Raw genomic sequence first — 21,167 nt, forward strand, 5'->3', positions numbered from 1 at the left:
TACAAACCGTTCATTAGAATATTAACATAGGAAGAGCAACACTACACTCACAGTTATACATATACACAGTAGATATACTATGTCAAAGCCAACATAGATTTTTGTTGTTGTTGTTGTTGCTAGATTTTTTTTTTTTTTTTTTAGACAGGGTTTCTCTGTGTAGCCCTGATTGTCCTAGAACTCACTGTGTAGACTGGCCTTGAACTAAGAGATCAGCCTGTCTCTGCCTCCTGATTGCCTGGATTAAAGGTGTTCATCACTACTGCCTGGAGAAAAGTTTGTCTTATTTCATAAAGGAACCTTTAAGATGGTCACATAATAAACATTAAAACTAAATAAAATCAAATCACTAGTAACTGGGTAGTTATAAGCCTCATTTCTATAGTTGTTAATAATCAGTATCCTTGAACTATGTTAACCATCTTAAAATTATTCTAGACAGGGCTAGAGAGATAGCTTAGTGGTTAAGAGCATTGGTTGCTCTTCTTAAGAACCTGAGTTTGATTCCCTGCATCAACATGGTAGCTCATAACCATCTGTAACTCCAGCTCCAGGGGATCTAATAACCTCCTCTAGCCTCCAAGGATAGTGTACACACAGTGCACAGACATACAGGTAGGCATAACATCCACACACATAATAATAGAGAGAAAATGCTTTTTAATTACCATTCTTTATAAAAATATTATTCTAGAGATATGTATTCTTGGATTTCATAGCTATCTTAAATTTTCTTATGAGAAGCACACAGTAATCTTTAGAATATGTGTCTACCGTGGCACCTTACAAATACACCCCGCAGGCCTACCTCCTCAAAGAGAATGAGTGATGTGGCCTTCTTTCTGTTGGATTCTTCAGCTCCAACATCTTTAATAATTGAATTATTTGCACTTGTTGATTTACTCTGAATAATTTGCCTCTGTTCCAAAGAAGAATTTTTGACTCCTGCATAAATACAATGTTAATATTTTAGGTAACACTCACTTTTTTGCTTTAATAAGACAATGTCTCACTGTGTGGCTCAGGCTGGCCTTGAATTCACAGAGAACTACTTTCCTCTGCCTCCAGAGTGTTGGAATTAAGAGTATGCACTACCACACCTGGCCAAACTCACTTTTAATAAAACACTAGATATATCCACAAACTGAACTCCATAGCAAACTTTACTCAATAGAGATGCTTCTGTATTTAGGACAGTTAGCATAGGAATCCATGAAGTACATTCTCAGTTTTATACAGCAAGGCTAATTTATCTTGTTAACTTCTGCTTTACCTTTATCATTTCCCACGCGTGCTCCTATGTCTTCATTATTTTTGGATTTGGAGGACACTTTAAAGTAATTTGCCAAAGTTTTAGGGAGAAGTGCTCGCTTCTGCCCACTTGTCTTTGGTGATGATGGAGGAAGCTTCCTTGGTGATGTAACAACTTTCCCAGGGGAGTTTAACTTTTCTATGAAAAACAAACTGCATTTAACAACATTCTAAAATTATACTGAAGGCCAGATAAAGTTATCTACAGTTTATTTCCACTCTTACATGACAAAAAACCAAAGGCAGACATTTTCTTTCATTCTTATATGTAAATGCTCAATACAGATATTCGTGTATTGTTCTATTTATTCTAAGAGAATGACAGGACAAAGCAGCTAGTTGGAAAAGATGCTCTTTTCCAAAGATACATACTTTTCCTTGGTTGGCTGCAAAAGTCTTTCTAAGGTACTCAGATAGGACTAAATCTTTTGACACTCTGTGAGGTGTGCAGCCTCAGGCCTATGGGAAAGTGGCATCCTCGTTCCCCAGGCTCAGAGTGATAGCAAGCCTTCTCGTCCATGTAATGATGTTGGTATGTGCAGAAAAAACTGTCATAGTCCCCTACTCCCCATATTTACAGCTTGCAGACTGATCCTACTTAGAAGAGCTAAACCTGCCTCCTTATTCAGCTATATACCATCAACCTTTCCTCCTTGTTTATCTGTATGTAATAACCCCATCTCCATTTACAGCTGCATGCAATAACCCTGCCTCTCTGTTCAACTGTATTTAATAAACTTGCTGAGCTTCTGAGGTGTTGGGTTTTCTCCATCAAAAAGTCCCGTCCACCTGAGTCCAGCTTTTCTCTAGGTGTGTATTTTTAATTGTTCTTTATTCCCTCACCTCCCCAGTCAGTTCCATTCTTGGAGCCAGGCCAGACTTGGCAATCCTCTCTACTTCTAAGTACAGGTATGTACCAAACGTAAAGTATAAACACATAATTTTGAAGTAACACTTAAATTCTTTCAGTTATTTTTGCTACAGCTGCTTACAATCAGAAGACACTGGAGGAAAACTGGTAGTGGCATACCCTGGGCCCTACAGTAGTACATCAGTAGTACATGTGAACAGTGTGTATTTACAAAGATGTTCTGGAGGAAGGATAAAAAGTCAGAACATGAAGGGATGACCTCTACTCTCCTGCAGCATGAGACCTTCTGTCCTTGTCTCAGGTCCCGACAGTCTTAATTAAGCAAGAGAGCAGTATCTTCCGTACTTGCCACCCTACTCACTTAATTCCATAACTGAGCCTTGTTCATTTGTCTGCTCTATATCCATGGATTATATCCTATCACTTATATATTGAGGTACTCAGTAAATAGAATGACAATTTTGAGTTTAAAATAGTTATTCTCACTATAATTTTATTTACAAAACACCAGGCCATTCTGGGGCTCTAAAGAAGCCTCAGATTAAGAACACTTGTTCTTTTGCAAAGGACCTGGGTTCAATTCCCAGCACTATATGGCTTGGCTCACAACTATACAACTCCAGTTCCAGAGGATCCAATAACTTCTAGTCTTTGTGGGAACTAGGCACAAGCATGGTATACAAACGCAAGCAAAACCCTCATATAAAATAAAATAAAAAATTTTAAATAAGACATTTAAATAACATAGGTAAGAGATGTAAAATCCTAGTTAAAACATTTGTTTATATTGAATAAATAACAGAAATGAGGAAATCAAGGCAGACAGTTCATATGAGAGAATACACAAGTTGAGACAGCTATGCAGAGCGCTCTGAAATCTGAAGAACCCTCTTCTGCCAAGTCTAAAATTAAGAACTCATGAGGAATGAGTCATGGGAAACAAATCCTGAGACACATGGAAATCTACGAATGGCAAATTCATCCCTTTTTTATTTCAGTTTTTGTTTTGTTTTCTTTCAGAGATAGGCTTTCAGAATGTAGCCCTGAATGAACTAGAACTCACTATTTAAACTAAGCTGGCCTCAAACTCATAGCAGTCCACATGCCTTCCAAGTGCTTGAATTAAAAGCACATGCCACCTTGCCTGACTGAATTCATTCTTTTGACTAGACAGAACAACAAGCATCATCACTGATGGGAGACTAGCAAGGGTGTTCAGATGCAGTACTATAGAGAGAAGCAGAATCAGCCCAGGTCTAAATGCTGCTATGATATTGGCTAATATAGCAGACCTGAAACAACCAAACAAATTCAGAACAAAGGTCAAGTTAAAGCAGACAGAAATACCCAGCATCTAACAAGATAAACTGTACAAAGTCTGACAGGCAATTGAAAGTATCAGGCATTCAGGCTGGAGAGATGGCTCAGTAGTTAGGAGAACTTATAGCTTTCCTAGGGGACCCATGAGCATCAGTTCCCGGCATCCACATCAGGCAGCTCACAGCTGTCCGTACCTCCAATTCCAGGGATCAAATACCTTCTGGTATTTGCAAGCACTACATGCAAACGGTGCACAACAACTCATGTGGATACAAACACACAAACACACACACACACACCACCTAAAGAAACAGAAGAATATATTCCATAAGTAAGACAGAAAAAGCTGAAAACTAACTCGGAAATTATACAGATGACAGATATATAGACAAGAACAACAAGACAGCTATAACCATACTCTGTATGATCAGGAAAATGGGGGACATGATAAATGGAAATACAGAGGATAAAAAAGACCTACATGAAAACTTCTGGAAATGGAAACTATGCTGAACAGCACGAAGAGCATCTTAGATACTGCAGAGCACATCCACAAACTTGAATATACAGCAATAACTATACAAATTGAATAAAAGAGAAAACAACTAAGAAACAGATGATTCATCAGTAAGCAGAGACACATCATCTACAAGACAGAGATGATGTCTGGCTGCACAGTAACAATAAAGATGTGACAGAACTTTATCATGAGCCAGAATGAAAATATTGAACTCATTCATCAATTACTTGAAGTGGGTCAGGTATTCTTTTCATATGTCATAGGGAGAACAAGCCTACCTACTGCAGTATTCTAGTCATACAATAGAACCTGAATCTATTAGAGTCCACAATCCGTGGTTTATAAGACATGCAGGGAAGGAAAATATGGCAACTGATATCATAAGAATACATAAGACGGGGCTGGAGAGGTGGCTCAGCGGTTAAGAGCACTGACTGCTCTTCCAGAGGTTCTGAGTTCAATTCCCACCAACCACATGGTGGCTCACAACCATCTGTCATGGGATTCAATTCCTTCTTCTGATGTGTCTGAAGACAGCTACAGTATACTCACATACAGTAAATAATTAATCAATAAAACGCAGTAAGAAGCCAAATCCGTAGTGTGACAAACTCAGTTCTTCAATACATAAATGACAGGAATGGAAGGTTTTTGATAGAGAGGTTAAAGAAACCCAAGAAGCAAGAACTAGTCGAGGGTGAGACTTGGGCCTTGTTTGGATACCGATTTCAACAAACCATACAAAATCAAAAACAACTGAAATCAGACTATTTTTTAGCAAGGGACAAGCTTTATTTTGTTAGGTTGAATTATACTATTGCTATGTTTTTTAAAAAGCCCTTAGTGTTTATGTTTCCAAACATTATTATAGCTCAGGTAATCGGTTACTTACTTGGTGACTTGCCAATGTTGTAGTTATTAAAGAAACAGGGTTTTTGTGAGTTTACACCTTGCTTATCTACTTGATGAGACTGGGTAGCTTCCTTCAGCTGAGACAGGATTTGCCTACCACTTCGCTGAGAAGAGGCATTCACTTCAAATATCTAAAAGAATATATAGATAGATAGATATTTAAAAGACAGAAATAGATTTTTTTTTCTATCTTTCCTTTCTTGGTTCTTGAGACAAGGTCTCCCACCATAGCCTAGGCACAAATGCACAGCAATTCCCCTGCCTCAGCCCTCAGTTTTCCAACTGCTAGGATTACAAATATGAACCATCATGCCTGCTTCCTCCTTCTCTACACACTGAGTGCATGTGGAAGCCAGAGGATGACCTTGCTGTGTTCCTCAATCTACATCCACCGAGGTTTTTAAGAAGGGGCCTTTATCCATGTGTGGTGATGCACATGGTGATGCACACTTGTAATCCTAGCATCCATAAAAGGCAGAGGCAGATGAATCTCCAGGCCAGGCTAGCTTACACAGAGAAACCCTGTCTCAGAAAAACAACCAATCAACCAAACAAAGAAACAAACAACAGAGTCTTCGGGTAAACCTGGTATTCATGATTGGTGAGGTCCACTTGTATGCTTGAGAAAAATGCCTGACTTGGCCTCCTCAGCCCCAGGACAGCAGATATGCACTACCTGGCAACATTCATGCAGGTGCTGGGGAATCTGAGCTCAGTCTGCAAGCACTTTTCCAACTAAGTCGTTTCCCCGTCACCCTGTTCTCTTTTTAGAAACAGGCACACTGGTGAGTTTATTTTTTCAGTTCAGTTCTTACATTAACATTCAGTGTAGCTAACTACTAACCTTAAATCCGAGCTCCTGCGCACAAGCATAGACAGCAGCTGTTTTCCCCACTCCCGTTGGTCCTGTTATAAGAACAGTGTTGCAAAGGCGGTACTCTTCATCATCGGAGCTGCCTTTAAAGTCCATGCTATCCGACAAATCTGAAAAAGTGTTCAAATACAAATAAAATGATCACCTACGTAGGCAGCACTTTTACCTCATGAGACAGCAACTAAAACCTACAAATTTCTTGCATATAAATACTATGAGGTGAATTCACAAAGAGTAAAAAAAGTCAAACATGAAATGTACTAATCTTTAAGTTTATGTAAATTTTAGCTAAGCTAAAATGTTCAATAAAATTTTAAAAATTAAAAAAAAATCTAACTCAAAATACCTTCTTTTTCATCTCTCCTTCCTTTCAAATTCTGTCTCTCTTCCAGTTCAGCTCTTCTTTTCCAGTCCTTCAACCAACTGTCATAAAAGAAATGTGTTAATAGAAACAATCTAAAGTATAGGTCTGTGTTGTAGCTCAGCTGGAAGAACACTTGCCCTGAATGCATAAATCCTGGGTTCTATACCTAGCACCAAATAAGCAGGGTGTGCGGTACACTCATGGTTCCCACACTGTAATTCCACAACTCAGGAGGATCACAGTGTATTTGTGAGTATGTGTGGTTGAGGAAGTCAGAGACCAACACTGAGGAGTCAGCTGTCACTGTCTACCATGAGGGCTCAGGGATGGAATTCAGGTTGTCAAGCACCTTTACCCTGAGAGCTCTCATAATGATCCCTCCTGATTTTTTTTTTTTTTTTTTTTTTTTTTTTTTGAGACAGGTTTTGGCTATGTTGCCTAGCCTGACCTTGAATTCACAGTATTCTCTTCCCCCAGCCTCCCATGTACTAGGCTTACAGTATATAATGACACCTAGTCCTGGAAAGGCAATTTTGTGAGTCTGAGGCCAGCCAGGTCTACAAAGCTAGTTCTAGGACAGTAAAGGCTAGAAAAAGAAACCCTATCTCAAAACAACAACAGCAACAAACAAACAAACAAAAAGGAAAAGAAAAGCGTATCACACAGCCCAGGCTAGCCTTAAACTTTGTAGTTCAAATTGACACTTAACTTTGCTCTTCCTATATCTACCTCTAGACTGTAGGGATTACAGGTGCCCCATGACCAGCAGATATAATCTTATCTGAAGGTTTTGAGACAGTTTCAATAGTGTAAGCTTTGGTGAATAGAAATAAAAAGCCAGGTGGTAGTGACTGGCTCACACCTTTAATCCCAGCAATTGGGGGGGGGGGGGGCAGAGGCAGGAGAATCTCTGAGCTGAAGGCCAGCCTGGTCTACAGAGTGAGTTCTAGGATATCCAGAGCTACATAGTAAAACCCAGTCTTAGAAAACCAAAATAAGTAAGTAAGTAAGTAAGTAAATAAATAAATAATAGAAATAAGAGAAAGTTTTTACTTTAAATTATTTTCCAAAAAGACTTTCCATGTAATACTACTATGTAGTTTTTAAATTTTTTTCTAATTAGCAAAACCAAATTCATAAACTATTTCTTAATTCACTTACAAAGTCTACTGACCTATGTAGCTTTTTGACAGCTAACTCATTGCCTATGAGTTCATTTGAATTCTGAGGCTGGTACTTTTCTGTCCAAAGCATATCTTCAGTTCCAGAATCTAAAGAAAAAAAATAAATAAACATACTAGCATATTATACATTCCTTGACATAAGCAAACATTCTTAGACATTGAGATTATTATAGATGCAATAAAAGACATGAATAGGAAGATTTTCATTTATAAAAATGCAAAAAGGTTTTATAACTTTTCATTTAAATTTTATAATACCAAACTCAATTACCTTAAACAAAAACCAATCACACACCTTTAATCTCAGCACTTGGGAGGCAGAGGCATGTAGATCTCTGAATATGAGGCTAGTTTGGTCTACATACTGAATTCCAGGCCAGCCCATGCTATACAGTGAGAGCCTGTCTTAAAAAATAAACAAACAAATAAATTAGAAAAAAATTTAAAACTAACTTATAAATACCAACTAATGGAGGCTGGAGACATGGCTCAGAGGATAAGAGCACTGACTGCTCTTCTAGAGGTCCTGAATTCAATTCCCAGCAACCACATGGTGGCTCACAACCATCTGTAATGGGACCCAATGCCCTCTTCTGCTGGTGGTGTTTCTGAAGACAGCTACAGTGTACTCATATACATAAAATAAATAATAAGTCTTAAAAAAAAAAGAGTAATTAATATGGCTGGGCAGTGGTGGTGCACGCCTTTAGTCCCAGCACTTGGGAGGCAGAGGCAGGCGGATTTCTGAGTTTAAGGCCAGCCTGGTCTACAGAGTGAGTTCCAGGACAGCCAGGGCTACACAGAGAAACCCTGTCTCGCAAAAACAAAAAACAAACAAACAAAAAAAGAGTAATATGTATATATTACAACTTTTAATAACTATATTTTAAATTACCATGTTTAATAAGAGGAACCATGAAACAAATAAGCTAAAGAACAAAGTTCTGATTTATGATGTCAATCTGGGTAAAGAGACAAAGGATACACCTCTACCAAAGACTGCCAAGATGCCAACTCTCTCCAAACTACCATGCCAGCCAAACAAAACAAAAATCTGAATGGAATTTATACAGATAAGGAACGACAGTATGCTTAAGGAAGGCAGTTCATAAAAAATATCCCTCATGGTAGGCGTTCGGGCTTGAGGAATGGCTCTCATGCAGGTAAGAGCACTGGCTGCTTTTCCAGAGGACCCAAGTTTGTTCTCACCCCACACATGGTGGCTCACAACCATCTGTAACTTCAATGCCAGGAGAGCCAATGTCCTCTTCTAGCCTTTGCCAACACCACCCACACCCCCATATAGATAAAATAAGCTAAAAAAAAGTTTAAGAAAATGGTAGGTGACATGCCATATCAATTATTAAAACATTCCATAAGCCTTATATAAAATAGATGAATTAAATTTACTGAATAGAGCCTGACCTGGTGCACTCAGGAGGCAGAAGCAGGCAGATATCTGAGTTTGAGATTAGCTTTGTCTATCTACAGAGTGAGTTCTAGAACTGCCAGTTCTACACAAAGAGAAACTCTGTCTAATGAAACAAACGAACAAACAAAAAAATCAATAGAATACTTCAGACAAAGTATGTTTGTGTGTGTGTACACATATATACTAAGTAGTAATATATAGAAAAGCAAAATATACAGAAAACCAGTATAAATATGATTCCAGGCTTTTTTCTTTTCTTTTTTTTTGTAGTGCTGGGCATTGAACTCAGAACTAGTGTTCTACCAGTAAGCTGTAGCCCCAGCAACAGGTCTTGAACTCAACTCCACTCAATATCCTAGGTAGGTTTTTTTTTGTTTGTTTGTTTTGTTTTTTTGTTTGTTTGTTTTTTTAAGAGAAGGTTTCTCAGTATAGCCCTGGCTGTCCTGGAACTGGCTCTGTAGACAAGTTTGGTCTCAAACTCAGAGATCCATCTGCCTCTGCCTCTGGACTGATGGGACTAAAGGCATGCAACACACTGTAGGTAGACCTTAAACTAGATCCTCCTGACAGCTTCCTGAGAGGCCTGCACCATCAGCTCTGGCTGATCTCTGGCTTATAAAGCCTATGTAGAATGAAAGTGTAGTGAAGGCTAACAATCCTAATACTCAGGAGTTCAAGGCTAGGCAGGGATACAAAGCAGGACCTTGTGTCTAAAACCAAAAGAGCAGGTATATTTATATAAGTAAGGAATAAAACTATAAATTTAACACCAACATGTTAATATGGTTCTCTGTGAGCCAACAGAGCTGAGACAGAAGACCAAGTTCAAGGCCATCATGGGTAACATAAGAAGAGTGCTGTTTAAAAAGGGGGAGAGGGCAAGAGAGTTCACAATGTGATTTAGTAGGCAGAATATTTGCCTAGCATACACAAAGGTCTGGGTTCAACTTCTAGCACCATGCATAAGCATGGCGTGGTAATGCATGCTTACAGTTCTGGCACTTGGTAAGTGAAGGCAGGAAGCTCAAAGGTTATCTCTGTTTGAGATCAGCCTGGGCTATATAACACTATCTCAAAATGGAGGGAGGCAGGGAAGATGGAGAGATTTAAAAAAAAAAAAAAAGAAGAAGAAATCAAGAGTTCTAGGATAAGAGAGAAAAAAATCCAATTTGTCAGGAAAGTACAGTGTTGTCACCATCTACTATCAGATTATCATCGTCTACTGAGTCTGTCTTGACTTTACATGTTACTTTGATCAGTTTGGTTCTTCCCTGAGATAGTTAGAAATATACCTTTGGAAGGATCTAGATTCATACAAGACGAGCTGATTCTTTTGTCAAGGTCTTTTGACTTTCTCTTTATCTTTTCTGGGCTCACTGAATATTCATTTGGTCTCTTTCTTTTTGACTTCTGATTTCCTATTTCCACTTGTTTCCTGTTGGTTTCTTCTTGACTGACATCAGGCTGTAGTTGTGGACTTGCTGTTTTGGGATTAGAGAAATGGATGTGCTTACTTATCAAAAAAACAATCTTCAATAACCTATAATCTTCCTATAACTTTCAAATATCCTATAGTTGTATAACATAAACATGAAAAGTTAAGAATCAAATATTACATCATCTGGAAACCTTAATATATAGAGTGCATTCTATATGCATGAGTTGCAATAACCTCATTTAAGGCTTTATTAATGAGTGATTAGCATTTTAACAGAACTAGATCTGCCTGGGTTGGGATCCCTGGAAGCTGGCAGGACCAACCACTGCATTACACTCCTAATCTCTCTTGCCAACTGGCAGCAAAGTTCTGTCTGTGCTATCCACTTCTAAGAGTCAAAGACTGGCTTTCATCTTTTCAAAACTCAAATGTAGACATAAATCACAATGATTGTCACTAACCTTGTTTACCATGACCCTCAAAAAGTACCTGGTGTTCAACTCGTTTTTTTAGAAGCAAGGGAAAATATTTTCCCAAAGAAAATTCTGGATTTGACCTCTTTATTTCCTCCAGCAAAAGATTTCTTACTTCTTTAGTAAAATCATTCCTTGTTGTCATCATCTGGAATGGAGAACAAAATGTACAATAACCATCTATTGTCACATTAGATGGCTCACAACTACCTGTAACTTCAGTTCCAAAGCATCTCACACACTTACTCCTCTGGCCTCTGTGGACAGGTGAACATACACACACATACATGCATTCAGGAATATATATATACATAAACATATATCTTTCAATTTTATATATAAACATAATATATATACATAATTATATATATAATATATATAAACATAAATATATATCTTTCAATTTTCTTTTATTTTTCCTTCCTTCCTCCCTTCTTCCTTTCTTCCTTTCTTTCTCTCTTTCTCTCTCTCTCTTTCTTTCTTTCTTTCTTTCTTTCTTTCTTTCTTTCTTTCTTTCTTTCTTTTTCTTTCTCTCTCTCTTGATTTTTTAAGACAGGGTTTTTCTGTATAGCCCTGGGTATCTTAGAACTCACTCCATAGACCAGGCTGGCCTTAAACTCAGAGATCTGCTTGCCCCTGCTGGAATTAAAAGTGTGTGCCCCACACCCAAGCTGAGAATATGTATTTTAATTACACTTGTTTTTAAAACTAGAGACTAGGAGGACTTCTAGCCGAAACAGCTGATAGTTAGTGATTTCCTATGAAAGTAGGGCAAGTTTCACTTATGGAACCATAGATGGTTTATCTGGTACTTACCACAACAGCAGGATTACTTCTTGGATTTGGATTCAAAGTTGAAAATTCACCAAAAGCAACAACACATTCTGAGAGATCTGTTACTTTAGTATTTAATTCCTTAAATTCAGTTAACAGAGGACAAGAAGGTGGCTTCAAATGCCATAGCCAATATTCTAAAGAAAACCAGAGCATACTAAGTTATACACTGAATCTACTTACTAAATATCAAACACACAAACATTAAAAGGCCTGACAAACCTTAATATGTAAGAGATCCTGAGTTCAATTCCCAGCACTAGCAAACAAAGCAAAACAACTATATGGCTAAGACAAAAATACCAAACATCCAAGTGAATGCAGTGAACAAAATGCACATCTCACCCACCAGCCACACCATGGTTCACTCATGTGACACAACATTCGAGGGGTGAGAAAGGATTGAGACCACAAGGCCTGTATAGGCTTTATAGTAAGAACCTCACCAAAAGCAACTGATAAAAATTACCTCATCTTCTCTTTAATTTGTAAATATGAGCAAATACCCACAAGCTCATATTTTTTAATCTTTTAAAATCAGTGTTGATATATAGAAGAAAAAAATCAAGGTACTGTTCAGCATTCTGATTTAGAGTCTGTCTAAGGTTTTTTTGGTTTTGGTTTTGGTTTTTTGTTTTTGTTTTTTTGTTTTTTTTTGTTTTTTTTCGAGACAGGGTTTCTCTGTGTAGTCCTGGCTATCCTGGAACTCATTCTGTAGACCAGGCCGGCCTCTGCCTCCCAAGTGCTGGGATTAAAGGCGTGTGCCACCACTACCTGGCCTGTCGAAGGTTTTGATTTGTTTGTTTTGTTGTTATCTTGTTTGTTTTTAGACAGAGCCTCACTATGGAACCCAGGCTGGGACTAAACTTGCTACTTCCCTCAGACTGGCCATCAACTACAGATTCTCAAACTCAACTTCCCAACATTACAATAATCCTCATTCAAGGTCCCTTCCATCAGGGATGTAAGATGACAGAGGATAGAATAAGAATCCCTGCACCTTCTCTGTCTGCTCTGTGTAGGAGCATCATCAGTAGACTTGAGTCCAGGCATTAGGAAAAAAGGATAAAATATATTTGTTATCATTAAAATCACCACCAGAACGCTATAAAACCAGAAATCCTACCCCATTTTCTTCTTTTTAACATTTTTATTGCCAGGCAGCACACAGGAGGGAGAAGCAGGTGGATCTCTTTGAGTTCGAGGCCAGCCTAATATACATTTCAAGTTCCAAGACAGCCAGGGCTATGCAGAAAAACCCTGTCTTGAGAAACTAAAACAACAACAAATTATTTCTTTTTAAAGCCTTTTTCTTTCCTTCTTTCCTTCTTTCCTTCTTTCCTTCCTTCCTTCCTTTCCTTCCTTTCCTTCCTTCCTTCCCTCCCTCCCTCCCTCCCTCCCTAGCTCCTTCCTTCCTTCCTTAAGACAGAGTCTCATAGCCGGGCGGTGATGGCGCACGCCTTTAGTCCCAGCACTTAGAAGACAGAGGCAGGCAGATTTCTGAGTTCGAGGCCAGCCTGGTCTACAGAGTGAGTTCTAGGACAGCCAGGGCTACACAGAGAAACCCTGTATCGAAAAACCAAAAAAAAAAAAAAAAAAAGACAGAGTCTCATAATGCCCAGAACTTGCTCTGTAGACCACGCTGGCTTTGAATTCAGAGATCCTCCTGTTTATACCTAGTAAGTGTTGGTGTTATTATATTTTTGTGTGTAGACCTGAGTGCATATATGTGTACCACATTTGTACTGTACTTATCAAGGACAGAAGGTTTTCCTTCCTGAATGCAGGAAACATAGATTTCCTGGAGCTGGAGTTACAGGTGGTAATGAGCATCCATGTGGGTGCTGGGACTGGAACCCAGGTCCTCTGCAGAAGCACCCATTTCTCCAACCCTTTTTCTTTTTTAAAACACACAGTCTCGCTGTAGAGCTCAGAAGGGCCTCTGTCAGTCTCCAGTAGTTTGGAGAGCAGGTACATGCCGCTCCATACGGTTTATCCTCACGTTTACCTTCGTTTGTGCAGACAATCTAACCCATAGCTCCCATATGCAAGCAGGTACTCTATCAGCTAGGGACATCCCAAGGTCCTTTTTTTTTTTCTTTTTTTCTTTTTTAAACAATACATAGTAACAGATTAGTTCTACCAGGGTAAACATAGCCTGGGAGGGCCCCTGCCTATATCACAACACTTGGGAGGCTAATGTAGTTAGTACTGCTAAGTTTCAGGCCTAGGATACAAAATCAAGGTCAGACTGGGCCACAGAATAAGAGACCCTGGCTCAAAAATAAAGTTGAGGTTTGGCCTGGTCTTATACTGAGTTCCAGGCTATCCAAGTTATAGAAACCCTGTCTAAATGAACACACACACACACACACACACACACACTAAACACACTTACCATCATCCTTCTGTTGCACATGAACGACCCTCTGGAAACTGGTACTCACTGCATTGTATACATCTAATGCAGCAGCTTTCTTCGCAATCTGTCGTTTCAGTAAATCTGGCAAACCACTCATTAGAAAATCACGCTTTGCTTTAAATTGTACATCACAATTCTGAGTTTGTTCAGATGAATCTTGACTTTGAAGAAAATTATTTGAAAAGTAAAAGCAAAAGTTATAAGCAACTGAAGGAATAAATTAACAACCTGAGTTCAATTCCCAGCAACCATAGCATGGAGGAGAGAATCAACTCCCACAGACTGTTTTCTAAACTCTATATGCATGCCATGGCACGTGTGCACATGTAAATAAATTAATTAATGTAATAAATTATATTAAAATAGTTAACATAGCCAGCTGTAGTGGCACATGCCCTTAATCCCAGCATTCAGGAGGCAAAAGCAGGTACATCTCTGTGACTTTGAGGCAGCCAAGTCTACTAAGAGAATTTCTGCTCTTGCAGAGTACACAAGTACAGTTCTCAGCACTCATGTCGGGTGGCTCACAGCTACCCATAACTCCAGTTCCAGGGGATCAATGTCCCTCTTCTAGCCCCTGAAGGTACCCATATGGACAAGCACATACATATATAACTTCAGCTACTGGGGATCTGATGCCTTCTTCTACCTTATCAGGCACCTATGTGCATGCTGTAGATACAGACAAGCAGGTACAGACAATGGAAAATTTAAAATATGCATGGTTGTCTGAATAAGAATGCCCCCCCCCAAAGGCTCCTATATTTGAATGTTTAGTTACCAGAGAGTAGAACTACTTGAAAGGATTAGGAGGTGTGGCCTTATTAAAGAAGTTTGTTACTAGGGTAAGCTTAGAGGTTTCAAAAGCCCACGCCAAGCCCAAAGTCTCTTCCAGCCTGCAGGTCACGATGTGCCTGTCAGCTACTGCTCCAGCACCTGCCAGCATGCCACCATGTTCCTCATCATGTTGATAACGAACTAAACTTCTAAAAGAATAAACAAGCCCCCAGTTAAATGCTTTCTTGTATGAGTTGCTCTGGTCACAGTGTCTCTTTACAGCAATAGAATAGTAACAAAGATAATATGTAAACCTTTAAATAGGAGTAAGAAGAGATATTCTAATAATCTGACATGAAGGTTGGTGGAGTTAATAAGAGAAACACACACACACACACACACACATCTTTCTAGAGTTAAAAAAATGTACCCAGGCCTATCCTCAAACCCAGTTAATTATGAAAACATTTCATCACCTGTGGTGGCACAAGCCTGTACTCAGGGGGCTGAAGATGTAGGAAGTTATCAAGACCCTGTCTCAAATTAATAAAGGGCTGGGATGTGGTTGAATGTCAGGGTGCTTACTAAGTACAAGGCCCTCAGTTTAATTTCCAGCACTGAGGAGAATCGAGCACGCACACGCACACGCACACACACACACAGAGAGATTTATCTCCTAAAATCTTTCATGTATCATTCCCAATGCCCTAGCTCCATCTCCACTATCTTACACCTGAACTCCTAGATCTACTTTAACTTCTTTTTCATCGTACTCTTTTTAAACACAGAAACAAAAAACAGTCTTATGTATCCTGGTTGGCTTCAAATTCCCTACAGAGCTGAAGAGAATGGCTCTGAACCTCTGGTCCTCCTGCCTCAATCAACGCAGTGCTAGAAATTAAACTTGGAGCTTCCTGTACATTAGAGAAGATGTTCTAACAACCTGTTTCTTGCTCTTTATGCAGTCATAAGATTCATCTAGTAGCTGGGTGTCGTGGCACATGCCTTTAATCACAGCACTCTGAAGGCAGAGGCAGAATTCTGTAAGTTCAAGGTCAGCCTGGTCTTCAAAGAGAATCCAGGACAGCCAGGGCTCAGTTACATAGAGAAACCCTGTCTTAAAAAACAAAACACACACACACAAAATAAATTCACCTAGTAGGCACATTAAACTTTGACCGTCCAGATCTGTTACATGAATACTCATGCCTTTGTGGATTTGCATCATTCTTGGCTAATTCCTAGCCTGGCATCGATGGCATTGCACTAGCTGGTGCCCATTTCTCCAGTTAATGTCACATACCTCTCCATCCGGCTCTGGTGCTCAAGTCATACTAGCATTCCCCCTGTCACTGGTGCTTTAGCACACTCCTTATAGCCTTGGGTACTCTGCACAGATCTTCCCTCTGGCTAGAACACCCCCAGCCCCCCACCGTGGCTCTCATGAGCTCCTGCTTTCCCTTCAGATTCAGGTATCATTTTGTCAGTGAACTGACCAGACAAAAATCTCTTTAAATATAAACTAATAAAATGTTGTGCCCTTCCTTAGTACAATGTCAATTTTTCATTTGTTAAGCCAGTTAATGTTTAATTATAGACTGTATTCTCCCTGGAGCATAGGAAACTCATGGTGATAGGTACTGTGTTTCCCTTAGGATTCCTAGTGTCAAAAATAGAACCTGGTCAATGAAATATTTATCAAATGAGGGTAATGAACAAAATTTGATACTTTAGGGTGGGTTTTTTTTTTTTTCTTTTCTAATCATTCTGCCATTTTACATGAAATAGCCAAAAAGCATTAACAGAAATCAAAGGCCTTCAACAGCAGTACAAGCACTATTAATAGTATTTTCAAAATGTCCTCAGAGGGCTGGGGAGATGATTCAAGTAAGTAAAGCTCCTGCCCTGCAAGTGTGGAGACTGGATTTGGGATGCTAGCACCTACGTTACCCATAGCTGGACAATGGAGGAAGACCCTGCCTTCTGCCTGACCCCATTTACATATGTGTGAGCACCTGCACACAAGTGCATAGACACTACAAAAATACACACACACCACATATATGCATATGCAAAATTGAACAGATAAATACAACTTGTATTCCATAAAATATTCAATGTTTAAGTATTTGTATTGGACTGACCTGCTTTCATCCACATCAAAGACAGGAATGGCTGTTCTTTTAGTCTTTTTGGCAAGAAATAAAGGAGCAATTTTCATTTTTCCTTAGAAAAATCAATACGTGGGTTAGTATTAAATGTGTACCATCTCCACTTACCTTCAGTTGTTTTCGAAGTTATCCTTTAAAATTTTTAGAAACTTAACTCAATTGTAAAAATGCTATATAATAATGTTTCATCAACTTTGTAACATCCAAATGCCCTGGGAAACTTTCATTTTTGACTACAGAATCCTATAATGCACATCTCAAAATTTTGCTCAGAATGTCTAGGGAAATATCCTAAAGATTTAAAATGTTTTAATGTTAAAAATAAACAAACAAAATGGGCTGGAGAGAGGGCTCAGCAGTTAAGAATGCTCAGAGCTCTTCCAGAGGACCTAAGCTTGGTCGCCAACATCCACATTGGAAGGCTCACAGATTCTGCAATTGCAGCTCCAGGGAAAGAATTTCTCTTCTGGCCTCCTCGGCAAACACATAAGTAAGCAAACACACATGATAAAAATACAAATAAGCTAGGCATGGTGGTGCACACCTTTAATCCCAGCACTTGCAGGTCTACATGTGAGTTCCAGGAGAGCTAGAATTGTGCAGTGAGACCCATTTCAATAAATACACACTTAAAAACAACAACAACAACAAAACCCGGGGACTATAGAGATGACCTAGTGGGCAAAGCCTGACAGACAACCTGGGTTGTATCCCTGAAGCTACAAGGTAGAAGGTGAAGACCCACACCTAAAACTGTTTTGCACTCTCATAGAGGAACATACAAATCAACCAATCAATAAAGAAAGAAATGTTTTAATGAGCACAGAAAAATTAAAGACAAGTTTGGAAGCTGCTAAGTATATACACACAGAAGTACAATAATTTAAAATATGTTTCTCCAAGCCAGGCAGTGGTGGTGCACACCTTTAGTCCCAGCACTTGGGAGGCCGAGCCAAGAGGATTTCTGAGTTCCAGGCCAGCCTGGTCTACAGAGTGAGTTCTAGGACAGCAAGGACTACACAGAGAAACCCTGTCTTGAAAAAACAAAACAAAACAAAACAAAAATGTTTCTTAAAAAAAAAAAAAAAAAAAAAAAAAAAACTTAAAATATAAACAAGATGCCCAATTTTTCTTTGAAAAACGATCAAAATTGTACTTATCAAAATAGAAATCATTAGGCAGGCAAGGTGGCACGTACCTATAATCCCAGAGGCAGGGAGTTCAGGTATTCAAGGCCAGCCTCAAAGGTAATAGTAAGTAGCCAGCCTGGTGTGATAGGAGATCCTGTCCCACAAAATAAAACAGAGAGCCCAGAAGTAGGTAGATCTCTGAAATCGAGGCCAGCCTGGTCTACAGATTGAGTTCCAGAACAGCCAGAGCTATACAGAGAAACTCTATCTCAAAACTCTAAAAACAACAAACAAACAAACAAACAAACACCAAAAAACCCAGCCCCCCCCCCCCAAAAAAAAATCAAAAACAAACCAAACCAAAGCTAGGCATGAAGGTACATGCTTTTAATTCCAGCACTTCATAGACAGAGACAGGCCAGGAATACACAATGCAAGCCTGTCTCTCAAAGAAAACAAAACAAACAAACAAAACACCTAAAATTTATGATTTATGGGATAAGACACCAGAATATTCAGAATCAATTGCCCCCAAACATTCTACTATTCATAAAACAGTATTAAATTCAATTACCAGAGACATTTTTAGAAGACTTGTTAAGTTTTTTTCCTAGTACATCATTCAAACTCTGAAGTTTCTTCTGATTTTTCTCTGGTTGTCTTACAGAAATTGGACTTGAATCTATTAGTATTACAGAGTCCTAAAACAAAAATATGAGAAAAAACAAAAACTTTAAAACAGCATTTTCCATTACTCTTAGGAAATCCTAAAAACCCCAGTGAATGCCTAAGCCTAAGATAGTTCTGAGCTAAGTTGTTTTCACATATACACATACCTAATAATACACAGTGTCAACTTTTATAGAGGTGTAACAGTGAAGATGAAGGATTTTCTTTTTTCTTCATAATTTCACAGATAAAAGATCCTTATTACAGATTTTTGCAATTTCAGCATATAGCCTGCTTGCTTTCTTCTTTCTTCCTTCCTTTCTTTCTTTGAGACAAGTAATCTCAGTGTACAGCCCAGGCTGTCCTCAATCTCAAAAACAGCTACCTGCTTCTGTCTGAGGTGCAGTCATCATAGTGAGATGGGAGGATGGGGAAGCAACAGCAAGAAGAAAGGTAGAAATTTGTCCTCTGTGGAGGTAACAGAAAATTTCCAAACTGATGTGTGGCACATACTCAGAATCCTAGCTGAGGCAAAAGGATAGTGAATTTTGAGGGACCCTGGACTACACAGCAAGACCTTGTTTCAAAAACGAGAGATTTTTCTAAAATTGGCCATAGTAAAAGTATGACTCTGAATATATTCAAAGATACAGAACTGCATACTTCTTTAAAAGACAGGGTACCATGTAGGCCACACTGCCCTTGAGCCTCTTAGTAGCCTGAGGTTCACTTGAACTTCTAATCCTCCACTTTACCTCCCTAGTGCTAAAATCTAGGTATGCACCATGCCTTAGGTTTTGAATTTATATACTTAAATGGCCAACTGTTCAGCATGTGAATTATATCTCAATAAAACTATTTTTAAAAATAAGAGGTTGTAGCTTTTAGCAGGATAGTAAAAGTTAGGTAGAAGACAATACTTGGAATGTGAATTTCAAAGTTTGATAAAGTGAAAAGTGAGCTATCTGGGAAGAAATTATGTAGTGTGCTTGTGGTAAAGAACTGCTTGAGAAGTGAAAAGAACAGGTTTCATGCCGGGCAGTGGTGGCACACGCCTTTAGTCCCAGCACTTGGGAGGCAGAGGCAGACAGATTTCTGAGTTCCAAGCTAGCCTGGTCTACAGAGTGAGTTCCAGGACAGCCATGGCTATACAGAGAAACCCTGTCTCGAAAAACCAAAAAAGAAAAAAAAGAGAGAGAGAGAGAAAGAAAGAGAGAGAGAGAGAAAGAGAGAGAGAGAATAACAGGTTCTGTTTACAAGATACCTTTTTTTTCTCAACCTCTTCTCCATGAACTATATTGGAGTTCTCTTAGCTTTCTTCCTATTTCTTTTTTTATTCTTATTTTTTAATTTTTTTATTTTATGTATTCACCATTGCTCTCTTCAGAAACACCAGAAGAAGGTATCAGACCCCAGATGCAGATGGTTGTGAGCCACCATGTGATTGCTGGGAATTGAACTCAGGACCTCTGGAAGAGCAGTCAGTGCTCTTAACCTCTGAGCCATCTCTCCAGCCCAAGATACCTTGAATGACCTGAAACTCGTACTGTATCCTGTAAGCCAAATGCTCTTAAAGCAGGATGTCTACCACGTCCACAGGCTGTCACATGTGACCTTATACCTTTGAAAGGTTTCCTTCTTCCACTCTTTATAACAAGAAAAACCAGCACCTGTATTGGTAGACGTTGGAATACTTACATCTGTTTCTGGTGACTTCTCCTTTTCTGGACGTGTCTGGTGCCTAGAGGACCGCCTCAAGGGCACCACTGTCTCTTCAGCCTTTGATGCACTGACTTGGAATGCTTTTGCTTTCTCAATCAGTTGGTTTGCTTTTGATATATTTTTTGAAGTACTGTTTGCCTAGACAAAAATTTGGATTATTAATTGAGATCACAGCAAGAATTTCATATTTTATAATAGAAAAAAATAATAGAAAAATATATTTATATCACACTAATAGTCAACCAAGAAAAAAAATCATTCAAAGCTTACCAGGGACCCCAAATGCAGATTCAGTGATAGTTACTAATTGTCCCTGTAAGTATATTTGCATGTCTATAAAACAGCCAGGAGGGGCCAGAAAGACAGTTTTGTATGAGTTTAAAAGCCCAGAACCAGCTGGGCCATGGTGACTACACTGTTAGTTCCCACTTGAGGCAAAAGCAGAGAGGAAGACAGGCAGAAAGACAGGCAGAGACAATCTCTTTGAGTTCAAGGACAACCTGCTTACAGAATGAATTCCAGGACATCTAAGGCTACAGAGAAACCCTGTCTCAAAAAACCAACAAATCAATACCTATAAATGAATGAACGAATGAATGAATGAATGAATGAATGAATAAAACAAAGCTCCAGAACCAGCTGGGCACAGTGGCCCATGCCTTTCATCCCAGCACTGGGAGGGAGAGGCAGGTGGATCTCTGTAAGTTTGAAGACAGAGCCTGGTCTACATAGTGTAACCCTGT

The 21,167-nt window shown here is 39.0% G+C and overlaps 1 protein-coding gene across 1 annotated transcript in view; it reads right to left on the reverse strand.

The window, feature by feature from the left end:
* Atad5 (ATPase family AAA domain containing 5) overlaps positions 1–21,167 on the reverse strand; it is a 44,494-nt gene that overhangs the window by 15,078 nt on the left and 8,249 nt on the right. Inside the window, exons 4-16 of the mRNA XM_076936203.1 lie at positions 20,401–20,562; positions 18,608–18,734; positions 16,877–16,958; positions 13,932–14,116; positions 11,516–11,670; positions 10,688–10,847; positions 10,081–10,269; positions 7,347–7,443; positions 6,155–6,231; positions 5,779–5,918; positions 4,915–5,065; positions 1,274–1,450; positions 809–945 (exon numbers count right to left, since the gene is read on the reverse strand). Of these exons, the coding sequence (XP_076792318.1) occupies positions 809–945; positions 1,274–1,450; positions 4,915–5,065; positions 5,779–5,918; positions 6,155–6,231; positions 7,347–7,443; positions 10,081–10,269; positions 10,688–10,847; positions 11,516–11,670; positions 13,932–14,116; positions 16,877–16,958; positions 18,608–18,734; positions 20,401–20,562 (1,839 nt within the window). The remainder of the gene's footprint in view (positions 1–808; positions 946–1,273; positions 1,451–4,914; positions 5,066–5,778; positions 5,919–6,154; positions 6,232–7,346; positions 7,444–10,080; positions 10,270–10,687; positions 10,848–11,515; positions 11,671–13,931; positions 14,117–16,876; positions 16,959–18,607; positions 18,735–20,400; positions 20,563–21,167) is intronic.

Source organism: Arvicanthis niloticus, chromosome 6 (genome assembly GCF_011762505.2).
Source record: "Arvicanthis niloticus isolate mArvNil1 chromosome 6, mArvNil1.pat.X, whole genome shotgun sequence".
NCBI classification, from domain to species: Eukaryota; Metazoa; Chordata; class Mammalia; order Rodentia; family Muridae; genus Arvicanthis; species Arvicanthis niloticus.